This window comes from Thamnophis elegans, chromosome 6, assembly GCF_009769535.1.
Source record: "Thamnophis elegans isolate rThaEle1 chromosome 6, rThaEle1.pri, whole genome shotgun sequence".
NCBI lineage: Eukaryota > Metazoa > Chordata > Lepidosauria > Squamata > Colubridae > Thamnophis > Thamnophis elegans.
Window position 1 is genome coordinate 35,441,303 of NC_045546.1, and position 17,009 is coordinate 35,458,311.

At 34.2% G+C, this 17,009-nt stretch overlaps 1 protein-coding gene across 1 annotated transcript in view; it reads right to left on the minus strand.

The window, feature by feature from the left end:
• MYH15 (myosin heavy chain 15) overlaps positions 1-17,009 on the minus strand; it is an 88,847-nt gene that overhangs the window by 47,795 nt on the left and 24,043 nt on the right. The window contains 10 exon segments of the mRNA XM_032220250.1: positions 45-181; positions 3,484-3,607; positions 4,421-4,538; positions 4,646-4,733; positions 6,930-6,997; positions 9,100-9,232; positions 13,762-13,941; positions 14,530-14,700; positions 15,480-15,629; positions 16,713-16,831. Coding sequence (XP_032076141.1) covers positions 45-181; positions 3,484-3,607; positions 4,421-4,538; positions 4,646-4,733; positions 6,930-6,997; positions 9,100-9,232; positions 13,762-13,941; positions 14,530-14,700; positions 15,480-15,629; positions 16,713-16,831 — 1,288 coding nt within the window.

The following is a 17,009-nucleotide window of genomic DNA, read 5'->3' on the forward strand; positions in this document are numbered from 1 at the left end:
TTGTCCCCAGTGTACAGTGTTGTGAAGAGTATGTAGCATAATACCTTCGTTCTACCATCTTCAGGAACTCAGTATGCATCAGTTTGCCTCGGGCTCTTGCTTGAATTAGTGTTAAAATCTTGGCTAATCTCTCATCTCTCATTTCTTCCAGATGGCCTAGGAGACCAGCTTTAAAAAAAACCTGAGATACATGCCATCAGTTTGTCAAATAAATTTAATCCATGTATTGGTGACACATAGATCAGTTTCAGAGATGTAACAAAGCACAACAGTATAAGGGCATAGTAATAGTTGTATCAGCACACTGCGATAATAAGATAAAAATAGTAGAGTATGAAATCTTAATGTCAGTTTAGAAGAAGTGATATTGCATTATCCAATGCAAAAGGTGGTTAATTTAATAGTTGAAATTACTATTGACTCTTGAAATATAAAAAAGTATCTCATTTTTCTTTAAATTAAAAGTTGTAAAAGCAAATGTGAATGATAATATAAGTCTATACTATAGAGCTTAGAATATACCTTTTTCCATTAGGCTTTTTCATTAATAAAAATTGACATTTAGTCCTAATGCTAGGTCTATTTTTTTAATCACTACTTAATTTTCAGCAGACATTTGAAAAAGGTGAAGACACTGAGGGTTCGAACAGTATTCCATTCTATCTTTCCAGGTTATGAAAAAGATAGGGAAAGGAAAAGGAAAATACTATAAATGAATTATGATATGGAAATTATATTTGTAAGAGAGATTTGGATTCTGGGACAGACAAAGTTGTCTTGAAGATGGACTGGGCATTAAAGCTTTGACTAAGATAACTTAGGACAGGGTCCTCAATTTTTCAATAATTTTACAAATGATTTATATATAAAAATAGAGGAATGTTTATCAAATTTGCAGATGACAGAAAATTGAATGAGATAGATAATATGCCATTATTTTAGATGGAAATAAACTAAAAATGATACTTGCAGAAAGGCAGGCTGCAAGTAAAAAAATAAATTTAAGACACAAATGAAAAACTCACTTTGGAAACAAAAAATAAATGTACGGCTTTAGGACAAGAGACTTTTGGCTTATAATATTTCTCCTGAAAAATATCTTAGAATAAAATTTGTTTGATATAGTGGTTAAGCATCAGGCTAGAAACTGGGAGTCTGTGAGTGACCTTGCCTAGTCACTTTCTCTCAGCCCTAGGAAGGAGGCAGTGACAAACTACTTCTGAAAAAGCTTACTAAGAAAACTGAAGGGACTTGTCCATAAATTTCCTCACAAAGAAATTAAGTAAAAAAAACAAAGAAAGGAAGGAAGATGTAAATTTAGACTGTATCAAAAGAAGTAAGATCTCCAAAACACATGACGTAATAATTCCATATTAATTTGATTTGGTCAGACCTCATTTTTATTATTGAGCTGACTTGGAATAAATTCAGAGAAAGATAGTAAAATGATTGGGAGCTAGAAATTCCTATGAAAAGATGTTGACGGAGCGAAGGGTATTTTCCCTTGGGTACAGAAGGCTGAGAATACTGCAACAGCATTCTTAGTTGGACAAATGTCATAAAAGTGTTAAAATTGGTTTAGAATTGGGACAGAAACTAAGACACATAGAGACAGATTATGCTACCAACTGTGCTGCTTACTCTTACAACTGCTTACAGAAGCAAAGTTATAGATATATTTATGTGTATATACAAATAAGTATAAACATAATAACAATATGTATATACAAATAAGTGTAAACACAATATCTCATTGTGAAGTGAAATTGTTCTAGTTACTGAGCCATATTCCACAATGTAGAAGACAATGTGACAATGTAGAATGTGGGCAATCTACAATGAAAATATATCTTTTTTGGGGGTAGTACACATGCAACACAGCAGCTTTTCCCTTCCAACTCTAGGACTGTATGAGGGATGTAATATAACTTCCAAAAATGCATATATTAGAAGAAGGAAAGCTAGGTCATAGTTTTTTTTTTAATTCTAGTGCAAATGTTCGTCTCTTCTGGAACTTAATTAAAATATGCCAGCTAAACTACAGTTGACAGGAAGAGCAGCAAGTTAATAATTAACTCGTCTTGTAGCCTAGCAGTGTGTTTAAATCTATGTGTTAAGTAGAGAAGTGGGTGTAAGCAGGAGAGGAGGTAGATTCATGAAGGGAGAGAAAGTGCTAGATTTCACAAGTGCTATATGGGAACAAAGGCAAGTAATATTATAGTAATAGCCACTATCTTTCTTCAGCTGTGGTCCTTTGACAAGTGGATGGGTTGTTAATCTTTTGGCTTTGGTGCAAGGAAAAGGCAATCATTGGAAAGCTGTGGGTCCCAGATTGAAGGTGGCCCATCTAGTATTTGACTACTTAAAGGTTATTTACTACTTTGGATTTCCTGTCAAATTCCATACCTACAATAAATAAATAGCCTCTGTCATAGAAAAAAGAAAACTTCTGAAAGTTTTAAAAACATCCTGCTCAAGTTTTAATAGACATTTAGGAAATTGAAGTGGAAATAAATATTACAACATTTTGCCTATCTGTATAAACATCAGGTTGGCAAGCAGCAGGAGTTTTAAATCAAACCTAAGGCAGGATCTCTCTTAGTGATTTATAAAGGCTTCTACAGTAATTCAACTACCATTGTGCCATATAACAAAAAAGGCAGGTTTTATATCATTATTATGACCAGGTAATGCTAGAAGATTCTCTATATCACTAGTGGAGAAATGGTCTCAGTTGATACCAAAAATGGTCTTTTTCAAACATATGAGTGCTGATTGATTTGTCAGCCCAGATACAATAAAGCCATTTGGACCCAAATGTAGCTGATTCCTACCCAGGGCACTTTAGAAATGCTTCTCTCTTTATGTATTTATTGTCAGCCTGGATACAGTAAAACATTTGGACCCAAATTACATAGTGGCTGATCGCTACCCAAGGCACTTTAGATATGTTTCTTCCTTTATGTATTTGAACCATAACAGCATTCTGGTAAGCTATTTATAATGGAACTACTATGCCTGTGCAAAGAAGCCAATAGAGAATCTAGAGAAAAATGGAGAAATGTTGCCTGTTTCTTCAGAGTTGGGGGACAAAGCAAAGCACTGTAGAAGGATTTCAAGGATGACTATTAAACCCACAGAATCAAACCTTCTTTTTTGCATTAAAAGATTCATGCAATTGATTCAAATCTCAATCTCTACCTGTAGATAGCAAGGCTATGGATCTCGTAGTAAATACATTTTAAATCTCTCCTTTCCTTCTTGAGATAAAACTTTTCTGCCCAAACATAATGCAGGCAGACTTTATCAACAGCGCTGTATATGAGGAGATACATGTTTAAAAAACATAAAGTAAGGTTTATTTCAATTCTCCCTTATAACCCTTATAATAGTTATTTCATTCTAAAAGAGTTTTGTTCCAGATACTAACGAGGAACATGTCTATTCATTTATTCCATTGCTGGATGAACTGAACTGCTTTACCTTGGTGTGCCCAAAGCGGTACTGGTTATGATCAATATCCAAAGAGCCCAGTAATTTTTCAGCAGCTTTTCTGCTGTCCACAAACTTGTCTTCTGGAATTGCAGAAGGATTCAGGATGCGGTATCTGGTAAAAACAAATAAATAACAGACAAAAAAATTAAACTCCAAACCATGGTGTAATTCTTTCCTTGATTTAGGAATCAGGAAGTCTATTAATACCTCACAGTATCTGCCTTTCCAGAACAAGCTTAATACTTCAGTTTTTTTTTAAATGTAGATATTGTACTTTATTTACAAGCATACTAAATGTATTTGTTTATTTATTTCAAACATTTATATAACTTGATTGGTTTTAACCTGCATTAGTTTTTTGTGATTTGGCAGATTGTGACAATTCATAGGGTATGATTACGATTTCATTACTATGTGGACACAAAAATGTAGCCAGATTAAGTATGTTAACTGAATCCAGACCCTTTGTCCATCTAATCAATATGTCTACATCAATCTTTTTCAATCTGGTGCTCTTCAGAGATGCTGTAATTGTACCAGCCAGAATTTTTAACCCACTCTGGCCCACTACCCATGCTGACTGAAAATTCTGACTGTTAGATTTGAGGGCAGCAAAGCTGAGGAATCAGCTTATGCTGATGTATGCAATTCTGGGAAAATTCGTTCATTTTCAGAAGTTGAGATGGGCGCTACAAATGCAGTTCACTCTGTGGAATCAAAAACATCCTTTTGTCTTCTTTGAATGTGAACCGATATATTCTAAAATATATCTTTCATGTTGTCATTTTTTTATTCAAAGACAGTTTATTCCGGCCAGTTGTTGGCCAGAATAAATGAAGAACCGCATCTACTGAGCTGCTACTAAAGAACAAATATCAGTTCTGCAAAGGTAACAGTTTGACTGTGCCATTGATTTTCACATTACCTTTGTTTAAAGTCAGCATAAATGACTCTATTAGGAAAGCCTTTGCGACAAATGCGGATTCCTTCCAAGACGCCATTACAGCGAAGTTGATGGAGGACAAGGAAAGCATCCATTGCCCCTGAAATGATAGGATAATAAATGCATTCCTATATATGCATGCTTAAAAGCAGGATTTCCACCCATTAAATTAAGTATTAAAAACAAAATATATTCAAAGAGTTTTACCTGGAGTTTTTGTTTCATTGGGAATAATGCATCGCACAAAGTGAGGAGATGTAGATCGTAAATTAGTCATCAATTTGTTTAAATTTTCCTAAATACAGAGAGAATAAATAAATAAAATCTAAACAGTGGAATTAGTGAGAGTATAAATTGCCATTTATATCATGAAAATTTTAAATCATTTAAACATTTAAATCAAAAAACTGCGTCTCACTTACTTTGGCCATGTCATGTGGGCAAATTCACTGAAAAAAGCAATTATTTTTGGAAGAGTTACATCATAAATTATCATACTAACTGAGGTCCTAAAATGAAGCATACTTCAGTTCTCTGCTGTCTATTCAAGTTTTTACTTAAGTATTAAGTATTCTTATTTTGTTATTATTTAGATATAATGCTAATGTTATTTCATATCATAATGAGTTTGGGTGAGTGTTGGGTTTGTGTATGCAAGTCTAATATTTCTTCCACTGTAGAAAATTAGAAACAGTTGCTTTCTAAAAGTGAAAGTGTATTGTTGTGATGTCCGTCTTGGATTACACTGTGTTTAGTATACACCACACAACCTGAGGCCTCATAATTGCCTGTCTCTTCCAAAAATACTATGTGTAGTTCCAGAATCACCATTAGATGCAAATTATAATTGTTAGCCTAGCAGAAGGGAGAACATATTAAATATGAGGTGCTGAAGTTGTTAACTGTGCATTCACATTTTAATGAAATGAAATCACATTTTAATGAAATGAAATTTTTTGTCCTAGTCCCTTCTACTTATTTATAATTTCTTCTTAATCCTTTTGACATAAGGTCTTTTACATACTATTTACAGATTGGATGCAGCCTTTTTCCTGAAAAAGGTTATACACCGTGTACACCACATCATCCAATTTTAAACTTTCAAGAAGGCACAACTTGGAAACTAACCAAAGAGAGAAGCAACCTGGCATTAAGGAGAAACTTCCTAACAGTGAGGACAAAACCAGTGGAATAGCTTGCCTTCAGAAAACGTGGGCGTTCCATCACTGGAGGTTTTTAAAAAGAGACTAGACAGTCACTTATCTGAAATAGGATAGGATAGAGGGCTGAACTAGAAGACTTCCAAAGTCCCTTCCAGCTCTATTCTATTCTAAACTATTATTTATTTAAATGGAAACCAATTTGATTGGGATAGTAGAAGTCTCCTGCCTTGAGTAGAATTGGATTAGAAGCCATCCACGTTCCTTTCCAGCCCTATAATTCTATGATTCTAAACAAGCAAACTAAGTTATTTTTCAGTTCCCTCATCCCCTTCCATATTTTTGTTGTTCAATCAGGCAATCTGGTCTTTCTGGCAAGGTCTGTTCCTGCTCTTTTACACCACATATTGGGAACTGCTGGGCCAAAAGGATCCTGCAGATTTTTTTTTCTGTAACAGATTTGACTCTGAACAGAGGTATCTGATAATTTTAATGAATTAAATACATTGAAGGAAGACCTATCTTCTGTATTAAATGCTAACACTGAAAAGAAAAACAAACAAAATTAAACACAGAATATTCATTCCTGAAAGTGTGATCTTCAGATATTTAGCAGTTATTCTATTTATATATTTGAGTGTGACAAGCAGAAATTGCACTTTTTTATCCAGAATTGCACATTTTCTACAATTTGGGCTAAGCCACAAATTTTATCAATGGCAAAAATATTACCTAATATATAGAGAACATAAGCAGGAATCTTTCATATCTTCTGTGAAGATGGGCCACATTTGAATCTTTGTTTTGAAGTATAAGCTCTCACTGATTCTCAGATATGTATATCTACCAGGGCCTTTGGGACATAGTTTGCTAAACAAGTAATTATGGCATGTTGCACTTATTGCATAAGTAGTTTTGCATTTCAAAAACCCTTACATTATGGTTTAGCATTATATATTAGCAGAGCTAATTCAGATTATATTCTGAACTCCTAAAAGGTAAATGCTCTCCAATTACTTTTACCAAAGCAGATATGCCAGCTACCTTTGAAAAAGAATCTAGATGACTGGGAAGTGCCTTTGGTCACTGATCTAATTCTGAGAAATCTAACCACTGGTTGCCATGAAAAATAACAATGAATCCTGTGGAAATTTAAGTATTTATATAATTATTTTAAGAAGTAGTTCTTTTTTGAAGGGAACATGCTGAAAATTCAGAACTTGGAAAATGAATTTTTAAGTATTGTTCTGTTACAATTCAAATATACTATTTATGAAGCAGTGAAAGAAAATAAATGAGGTATTATACTTAAAAAGTGTATGTAAAATTACTTTATGCATTGATGACACTGTCTGAAAGGAAGCCCCTTTCTTGCGTTTCTTCTCTCCACTTTGATCAACTTGAAATAAAAGAAAAAGAAAACAGAATTAAATTCTCATTACAGCACTAATAAATAATCACAGGTGTTTTAGGTGATTTAGAAGTTTAGGAGTATTTTAGAAACAACAAGCAAATTTCTTTGGGTTCAGTGGTATTTTCTGTGGTATTTTCAGCAAATCTTCAAATCTTCAAATCTTCTTTTGAACTTCCTCTATTCAAGTAGAGTCAAATCTTGGGCCAGGAGCAACCATTACATCAACTTTTAAAAAATATATTTAGAGTTTTTTCTATTGATATCAACTATTGATAACAATTATTTATGTCAACTGTCAATCAGAACTCATCTTCCATGAAAACTTTGGCTCCAAGAGTTACTGTATAGACAGTGCCTGATTGGAATTATGCTGATCATAGGGCTAACTGGGGTAATTGATGTCATTTCAGTTTTGGGAAATTATGATGTAAAATATGTGGATATTTGGCTTCTATAAATAACTATTAAATAATCAATCATAACAAGAGATTTGTAAAGTAGTCAGTTTTGTTTTTTACTTATCAAATGTACAATATTTTAGAACAAAATATTTTTATAACTAAAGGCACATCCTTATTTATCTTATTTATGTGTGTCTGTGTATAAATTATCTCAGCTTTGTTTTATTGGAACCATAGAGCTAGTGTCCACTGAGAATGGATTCCTATAATGCCGTTTTAATATTCATAATATACACAACCATTGTCAACTAATGACCCATGCACAATAATTGTATGCAGTTCTAAAAAACAAGGCACAATTTATTTTCACTTGGTTGACTCATCCATAAACTACTGTGTCTGAGTTGTGATTCTAAGTTATCACCATGATTGGTTAAAGGAGCCACAATGGCTATTCGTATCCGTTATGGTCAGCCATAAACCATGTTTTACCAAACGTAAGGGCTGACTTCAAGATTACTCTAAGGCATAATTAAACAGATGTAGCTGTGTATTCAAACATGTATGTGCATAGGTAGGTAGGTAGGTAGGTAGGTAGGTAGGTAGGTAGGTATGTATGTATGTAGGTAGGTAGGTAGGTAGATGATAGATAGATAGATAGATAGATAGATAGATAGATAGATAGATAGATAGATAGATACATTTGTGTGTGTGTATATATGCAAGTTCTGTGTTAGTAAATATATATTATTTTGTTCTTTCATATAAAAAATTGCCTATATAACACAAAGGTCTGCATCCAATTTGTTTGCAACAGTACATGTCTACACCTACAGGATTTATATCTCTGAACTACAAAATATCACTTTTGTATGGATTATTTTGCATTATAGAAATATGAATGTACATTTTGAAGATTGTTCATTCTTCAAAATTCTTTCTCTCTGTGTGTTTGTATGTGTGTGTGTGTATTTGTGTGTGTTCCTTGATGCTGTCTAAGCTTGATTGTTTTCTTGCAAACATTTTATTACCCAATCTAGTAATATCATAAGTGATAGGAGTGGGGTGAGCAAACCTCTCATTTCAACCCTGAAATAGACATCCTCCTGCAGCACTCTGCCAGCCAAAACAGGGGTGCATGTCCCATTTTGACTTCCAAAGACACTGCGGCCCAGTCCTTTATTATTTTCAGGCCCGTTAAATCCGTAGGCAACATTTAAGCACTTCGCAGGCTGAATCCGGCCCATGAGCCTTAAGTTTGACACCCTGAACTAGAGCATCTCTGAGATCCAGTATTTATTTGAAGATTATAATGAAGGAGAATTGGCCAATCATGTGGAAGCCTACTCCTCTAACTGAAAGTGCATATGTTGAGGAAATATAGCTGAAATTCCTTCCTTTTAATTCCAACTCACTGCTTCTGCTCCTGCCCTAATAGGCAATATTTAGTTGTGAAATATACTCTTTAATATCTGCTTTATCATTATCATTCAACCAGAGCCAGCAAACAGACTTAATGAGGTACCAACAATTTGAATTATTGATTCTTACTCTGCTCCCCAGAGAGATATTTATGTGCCTAACATTTGCCACTGCCAAATATTCCAAGGTCATAAGCTAATATATTTATTAGCCACATTTTCTATATGTGATGCAAGAAATAAAATATAAGGTTATTTCACTTACCACTGTCAGCGCTGACATAATTTTCAAATAGGCTGGCCAGAAGTTTGTTGGAAGATTTTTGAAAAATACCCACCACAGTTTCATTGAGAGGGTCTTTGTTTTTCTCAAGCCAACCAACTATGTTATAGGGCACCTAAAAGAAGCACCAAAAAGAATTTTAAAGCCAACAAGCTAGAAACTAAACTACCCAGCCAATTGTTCTCTTTTTACTTGACATCAATTCTATATTTAGTTTTGATCTATGAAGTACAGGTAGTCCTCGACTTACAACCACAATTGAGCCAAAAATTTATGATAATAAATGAGACTGTTGTTAAAAGAATTGTGCCTCATTGTATGACCCTCCTTGCCACAGTTGTTAAGTGAATCACTGCAGTTCTTAAATTAGCAATATGGTTGTTAAGTGAATTTAGCTTCCCTGACTTTGCTTGTCAGAAAGTCAAAAAAAGGTGATCACGTGACCCTGGAATGCTGTAAAAATTGTTAAGTATGAAAAGTAGTTATAAGTCACTTCTTTCAGTGCCGTTGTAACTTCGAATAATCACTAAATGAACTGTTGTAAGTCAAGAAATACCTGTGTATGGGAAAAGGTATTTTGCTTATCGGTCTTTAAATGGTGACTATTGATCTCGTCTATGGAGATTCTCAGTCATCCAGGTCATTGTTGTCCCAAATATGCTTTTTCAAGAGGCAACTGGACTTTCTGGCTTTTCGTTGAAGCTTCTTCAGTTTTGATTGGATGGTGGATTTATATTCCTTGCAAACAGCTGGTTATTCACATTCTTTTATAGAGTCATTGAGGCCATATTGAGCTTTGAAAGAGGGGTTAAAGAGGCCATCTATCTCAAAATTGAACAGCCTATATCAATAGAGGGGGAATGCTACAACATCATCTATCCCCAGACTACAACACAGTCATTTCAACAGTTCCAAGAAGGCTCCACACTAATTTGTACCACTCAGATGACCCTAATGACATAAAAAACCTCCAAGTGACCTTAATGACTCACTAAAAGAATGCAAATAACTAGCTGTCTGCAAGGAGTAGAAATCCTTCCATTTCCCACCATCCCATCAGAGCTGAAGAAGCTTCTTGGTTGAGAAGGTAAACATCTTCAAAAACAAAAACAAAAAAGTCCAGTTGCCTCTTGAAAAAGCACGTTTGGGATAATTTTTTTTTTTAATAAATGTTTTTTAATTTTAGTTTAAGACAGGTACACATCTTTCTTTACATCTGTAGAAAATGTATCAATCAATTACAGATAAGTTTTGGTACATCTCCTCCACAGTCAACCAATATAACTCATATTAACTAAAGCATGATTATATATCCATTTTCATTTAACTGTAATTATTATTTAGAAATATTGATGAAAGTAATAATCTTGAACAATCCCTGCCCACACCGGTGGGAGAGGAAAAAATCAGGAAAAAAAAAAGAAAGGACAGATAAAAAATAAAAATTAAAATAAAAAATAAAAAATAAAAATAATACAAAAAAAGACAAAAACGACAAGAGACAAGGCAGGAAAACAAAACAAAACACAGGTGTCTATCATGAGAAAAAAAAGAAGTATATCAACTGGTTACAACATGCTTTGGTGCTTCTCTTCCATTAACTCATATTAATTCAAATATCTTAACTTGAATATTTACCATATCAACATCATTATACCTCCAGTTTTAATTACCTATGGTTATTTAAACATCCTTCATCCTTAGCTATGTATTACATAATTAATCCATAACACATGCTGACAATTCATTTACTTATTTGTAAAATCCTCTATTATCATCAAATCCTCATATCCTATTTTAGCTGGACATCCATAATATTTAATTATATCATATATCATAACATTTTCCCAGTACTGATTAACATTTGATTGTATGTATTTTATTTAGTTTTTTAATAGTGATAATTATTGTAGTTAATACTCTTTATGTATAATCTTCCAATTGTTAGTTGTCATATCAACTCCACATTATATACATTACTATCAATATCAATTATTATTCAACTATATCTGTTACAAGAAAAAGCAGTTAGGTTTAACTAGTTTTCAATTGTATTCTTCAATCTATCAGCCAGTTCCAAATTATATATATTACTATCCATATCAGTCATTATTCAGCTATATCTATTACACATTAAGGTAATCAGATTTAGCTAGATTTTAAATTGCGTTCTTCCATCTATCAGCCAGTGTCTCTCCAATAGCAAGATCTTCTCCAGCCAATTGCCACGCGTTGGATAAATTTACCAAATGTTTTCATAAGCAAATCCAGACAAAGATATTTTGGCACCTTTGGACTCTGAATGTCAGTGATGAAATAATAATGTTGTCCTGGGCTTGTAAAATTTTCCAAATTAACTTTAATTCTCAAGGGTGGATTTTCCATTCCTCCTGCACTCTGTCTTTTTAAATGAGTCTTCTTTATAGCTCCCCCCCTCCTTTCTTCCTCTGAGATAGACCAGACACCATTTCTCACATTTTCCGTTTGTATTTCAGGAGCATTTAAACATTCAACGATCTCAGTTTTTACTTCATATTTTAAAATCAGATGATCCAATTTTCTTTCCAGCCTTTGATAAGAGTCAAAGAGTCCTCTGCATGCGGAAAAAAGAATCTGAAATGAAATCTTAGAGGTATTTTGGGACGCCATGATGTGTCGCAGTTAAAAATTGCAAGCTCTTTTTTTTTTTCCACAGACTTCTCAGTCTCTTACAGGCTGTGCAATCTTATCTGATCGTAAACAAAGCCAAGTAATAAAGTAATAAAAGTGTCGAATCGTGACGGGCTAATTAGTAGAAAATAAATTTTACGATCCACTTAGGGAGATTCAGAGGGGGGAGGATGTCGAGGAGTTTCTTGAAGCATTTAAGAAGTAAAGTAACCACCAGCCATAAATCCATTAAAAAAAGCCAATTCGCCGCTAAATTTTCCTGTTCTTTGGTTTCAGTTATCTTAAGTTTTTAACGCGAACAGTCTCTCTTGGATAATAAAATCAGCTTACCAGATGACATCACTTCTACCATTCTTAGGGGCAACCTGCAGTTTCAGTTAGCACGCAGCTAATCCAAAAAGGAATTGGCACAAGGAGTTAATACCCCCCCCCCAGAGACTTGCGGGTGTCTCTGAGGTCCTGGGTCTCTCCTCACCTTCACTGTCGTCTACGGGACAGCTAGAGTTCAAAGAACCCGTCCAAAAATCCTTCGGTATAGAAGAATTTCAGGAGTAGCCTGAAACTCCATCTTCTCACTGCTAAGCCCCGCCTTCTTCCCAGCACGTTTGGGATAATTGAACTTAGTAACACACCATACCTCCAGAATACTCATTTTGCCATTCTTCTGCCTGGCTTCCCAGCCTTTCATTTCCTCTCATTCAATTAATAACAAAGATATTCTACACTAAGTTACACTTAATTCAGCATAATGAGGGCTGTGCTATTTGTATCTCCAAATGGTAGAGCCTGTGGACTTCAGATCTTCCCAAATTGCCATAAAATATTAATTTTCAGCTTGACATTTTTCACATTAACTAAGTTTACCTGATTTACTTTATTTGGTTAACCAAATATTAGCTTTCATCCTGGTTTGTTCCCCCCCCCCTCCTCAGCTGTGTGAGAGGCCAAAGTAATGCAGTGCTGCTGCATGCTTCACTTCATTCATAACATCATTCTGACTTAATCAAGCATTTTCTTGAATCTAACATCTGCATGGTAGAAGCATCACTTGGAGTTATTTCTAACAGGTAAAATTAAGGAGTGAATGGCAGAATTAAAGCTGTTTTGCCCACTTTGGATCAAAATACTGCATACTTCGGTACTAGACTACTAACCCTCCTTAAAAGAATTTTTTTCCTAATATTTTTGAAGATGAAAATAAAAAAAATGGTCTGATGCATAGAAGATACTAAACCACAAAGTGGCTGGCCTGGTTTTAGTTTAACATATTAATAAATCAGTATTTTTGTGTGCACAACTCTCTTTTTTGCAGTCCTTGGAGCCTTTTTCATACACTTTTGCTGAAAAATAAAAGCTCAGTGATGTCACTTTGAGGTTAAAAAAAAACTTCAACAACCCATTAACATTGTAACTGTCAATCTCCTATTTTAAAAAAAAACTTGACATTCTACACCAAACTCCAGCCCTACTCAAAAATGTTAAGTGTGCTTTGTCACACAAGGTTGTATATTTCTGGCTTGCCTATCCAAGTGTTTATTATACATTATATTGCATGAATTTTATCAATATAAAGGTGAGAAGAAGTAGGCATAAAGTGTACTACAAGTCGTATCCTGATTCTTATTTGCTGAATTCTAAGATATACATTTCTAGTGCAAAAAGGAGATTCAAAACATTTCCACTTCAAATGCCAGCCTTTTCAAAATGCTAGCTTCTCTTTTTGCTAAAAACATTTTTTCCACTCTTCCCGTCTTCCAATTCCACTGTGCTACATTGTTCCATGGCATTTAATTCCCCTTAGGATATAAATCTACAAAAAGTGATGCCACAGAAGAGAAACTTTCTATGCTGTATCCAACTGCAAAGGGAGGGAGGGAGGGAAGGAGGGAAGGAGGGAAGGAGGGAAGGAGGGAAGGAAGGAAGGAAGGAAGGAAGGAAGGAAGGAAGGAAGGAAGGAAGGAAGGAAAACCTTACCACTCCAGCATAGTGCAGAAGTTCAAAATGTGCTTCATATTTCCTTCTTTTGTCAGGCCTTGGTTTCTGCAGATTGGGCGATTTGCCAAGGTGGTTGTCATAAAGTTTGGCTTTAAAGGTCATATCAGTAGCCTTTGGAAACATGCATTCCTCTTCAAGAATAGAAAGGATGCCCATGGGCTGTAAACAAAAAAAAAATAGAAAAATAAACAAACAATGACAGCCTTCCCAGATTGGTCCCTTCCAGTTGTACCACAGTTCTAAAATACTAAGCCAACGCAATCAATGGGAACTGCTTTAGGAGTCTGTTCTTCCAACTATACAAAGTATATTGCCAGCTACTGGTACAGACTTGGTTTTTTTTTCTCATAACCATTAATCTGTTATTCTTTCTGTCTGCTATAAAACTTGTTGACATAGCATGTGAAGATGTTAGATTTTATCCCAGTTGCTGACATAATATTGATGTTTTTGCTTTCAAAATACTTTGATGGGCTGACATATTTGTCTCAATGAATAGATAGAAACTGAAGCACTTTTATACTCAGATGTATATGCTTTGCAACCCATAAAACTACCTGTTGTTAGTAATCAGATCAGAACATGATGGCCACAATGTAAACACATTTAAGTACATTTAACTTGCCAACCCAAAGGTTATGCAGACTTCTTACAACTATTAGGGGGGAATGGGATGTCAAAGGTATAACTCCAGTTCAACCTTTTAAATTAATTTACAGTCATGAACTTAGAAGAATTTATTAGTACCTTTTCAATTAGGTCAATGCAAGCCTGTAGATCCAATCCAAAATCAATGAACTCCCACTCAATGCCTTCCTTTTTGTACTCTTCTTGCTCCAAGACAAACATGTGATGATTGAAAAACTGTTGCAATTTTTCATTTGTGAAATTAATGCAAAGTTGTTCAAAACTATTAAACTTTAGGAAGACACACACACAGAGAGAAAACAAATTGTTTAGGATCAAACAGTGTAACTAAGACAAAATTTCTGTATGGCTTGTGGTAAAACTTGAATTTCTTTAAATATATGATCTGTTTTAATGTGCATAAATATTGTAGCCATTTAAAGAAAACAGAATCGTTGGTTTAATTAACAAAGTTTGCTAGGCTATTTATTCAGACATGTTTCACAAAGATGATAGTAGTGATAGTGGTAGTGATAATGGTATACACCAGTGTGCCTACCATCCCTGTCCTACTGTCCCCATTTATTCGTACCCATTTCCTGTGTTCATGTCCACATTTATTCTTATACCTATTATCTCATAAATGTTTGACAAATTAAATAAATTAAATAAATAAATATTAATTTTACATTAGATCAGTGATCCCAGGAAGCAATCAAGGTTTTAATATTAGTTGTGTTTCTAATTTTCCAAGGTGCTAGTCAAGCTTCACCAATCTGATGCTTTCTAGTAATGTTGGACTTTAAACATAATACTCAGTAATCACACGGGATATTATGAGGGTTTAAGTCTAATACAACTGGAAGGCATGTGGTGAAACAGGTTGTTGAAGGTTCCTGAAAACTATTTTAACAAAGAAATCTTCTGACTAGTTATTGCCTAATAAGTGGGTAGACTATATGACACTAATAATTATTTCAATAAAAGTTCCCAAACAAAATACTTGAATAAAGTCTGCTATGTTAAATTAACATGCTCTTTTGTGGACATTTTTTGCTTCAATTACTCACATCAAAGATCTCAAAGCCAGCAATATCTAATACTCCAATGAAGAATTGTCTTGGTAATTTAGTGTCCAAAGTCTTATTTATGCGAGTAACAAGCCACTTGAACATTCGATCATATACTGCCTTAGCTAAAGCTCCAACAGAATAGGTAACCTAAGGAAACATGAGAAACAATGACTGAGTATACAGTGAAGAATGTAATGAATTTTATCATATTAGTTAACACTCATTGCTTCTGCTGTTGAATAGTTTTGAGTGAATACCCTGATAACATAGGAGGAAAAGCCATAACAGACCCATTCTGAGAACTATACAATATTTGTTAATCTCCCATTTTTCTACTGCTCAGTAAAATGATTAAAATGTCAATAATTGAACTGTATGGCATGGCATCAATATATATGGAATATTGACTTGGTTTACTAGGACTGTGAATGCTTTGAAATGATTCAAGGATGCTTCATACATCTTTGCTATTCCTTAGAGCAACCTGTATTTTATGAGCCTGAAAAAGGATATCTGTCTGAATGCATTTAAGAATCACATTCACTTTAATAAGTAAGCGCCTTAAAACAACCACATATTTTTTTCAGACTCACTTTGAAAAAATAACGTGTGAAGTGCCACAAACTAATTTTGCTTTCATGTGCCCAAACTATGTATTTCTTTCCTGAACTGAGATTTGCATTAAAATGTGTTCCATAGTTTATTGTTCTTTAGAGTTAGGCAGGCTTGAGTGCTGTACAGTATTCGTGTTCAGAATGATAGAAATTTGCAGTCTTATTTCTACCAAACAGTGTTTAGTGTGCAGCTGTAAGCAGCAGATTTCTAAGCTTCCCCAGAAAGATACTTAGAGGATAAAACCAAAGTATCCATCAAAGATTTTTTTAAAAAAAATCATTGTGGCTAATTTATACTAAGGGACTACAGTTATGGAGAGAAACATTGTTTTGCTTAAAGTCTTATGGTATTTTGACAAATATGAACCTTATTGAAACCTGAAACCGTATAATAAATCTTGTTAATTTGGCTTGGTTTGATGATCATTAACCACTATGATATTCAGGTGCTGACTAGACCATTCAAAATCCATAGTCATGGAATGGGAAAAACTGGAAAATTGTAGCAGTAGGAATAAAAATACAAATATTTGTAATACTATGCCTGTTTACAGAAGAATCAACTGAATATGACAGAGGTGTCTTGATGGATTATGTGGTTTTAAAGATTTCTCACCTGTTCTACACTTTGGCCTTTAGTGACATACTCATTTCCAACCTTCACTCTTGGGTGCACCAAACCCTTAAGCATATCAGAAGAATTCACTCCAATTAGATAAGCAGCCTTGTCAGCACCTGAAAGAAACAGTATTTCAATGGGTAAAATAGGAGAAGGAAGGGTAATGGATATGTTTGCGGCCTTATTTGTAAAAGTAATAAAGGCAAGATACATTTTTTTTTAAAAAGTTTAGATTGATTTTTTCAAATATAGCTTGTTTGTTTTCTATAAGTTATTCTAGAACAGAATTCCAAA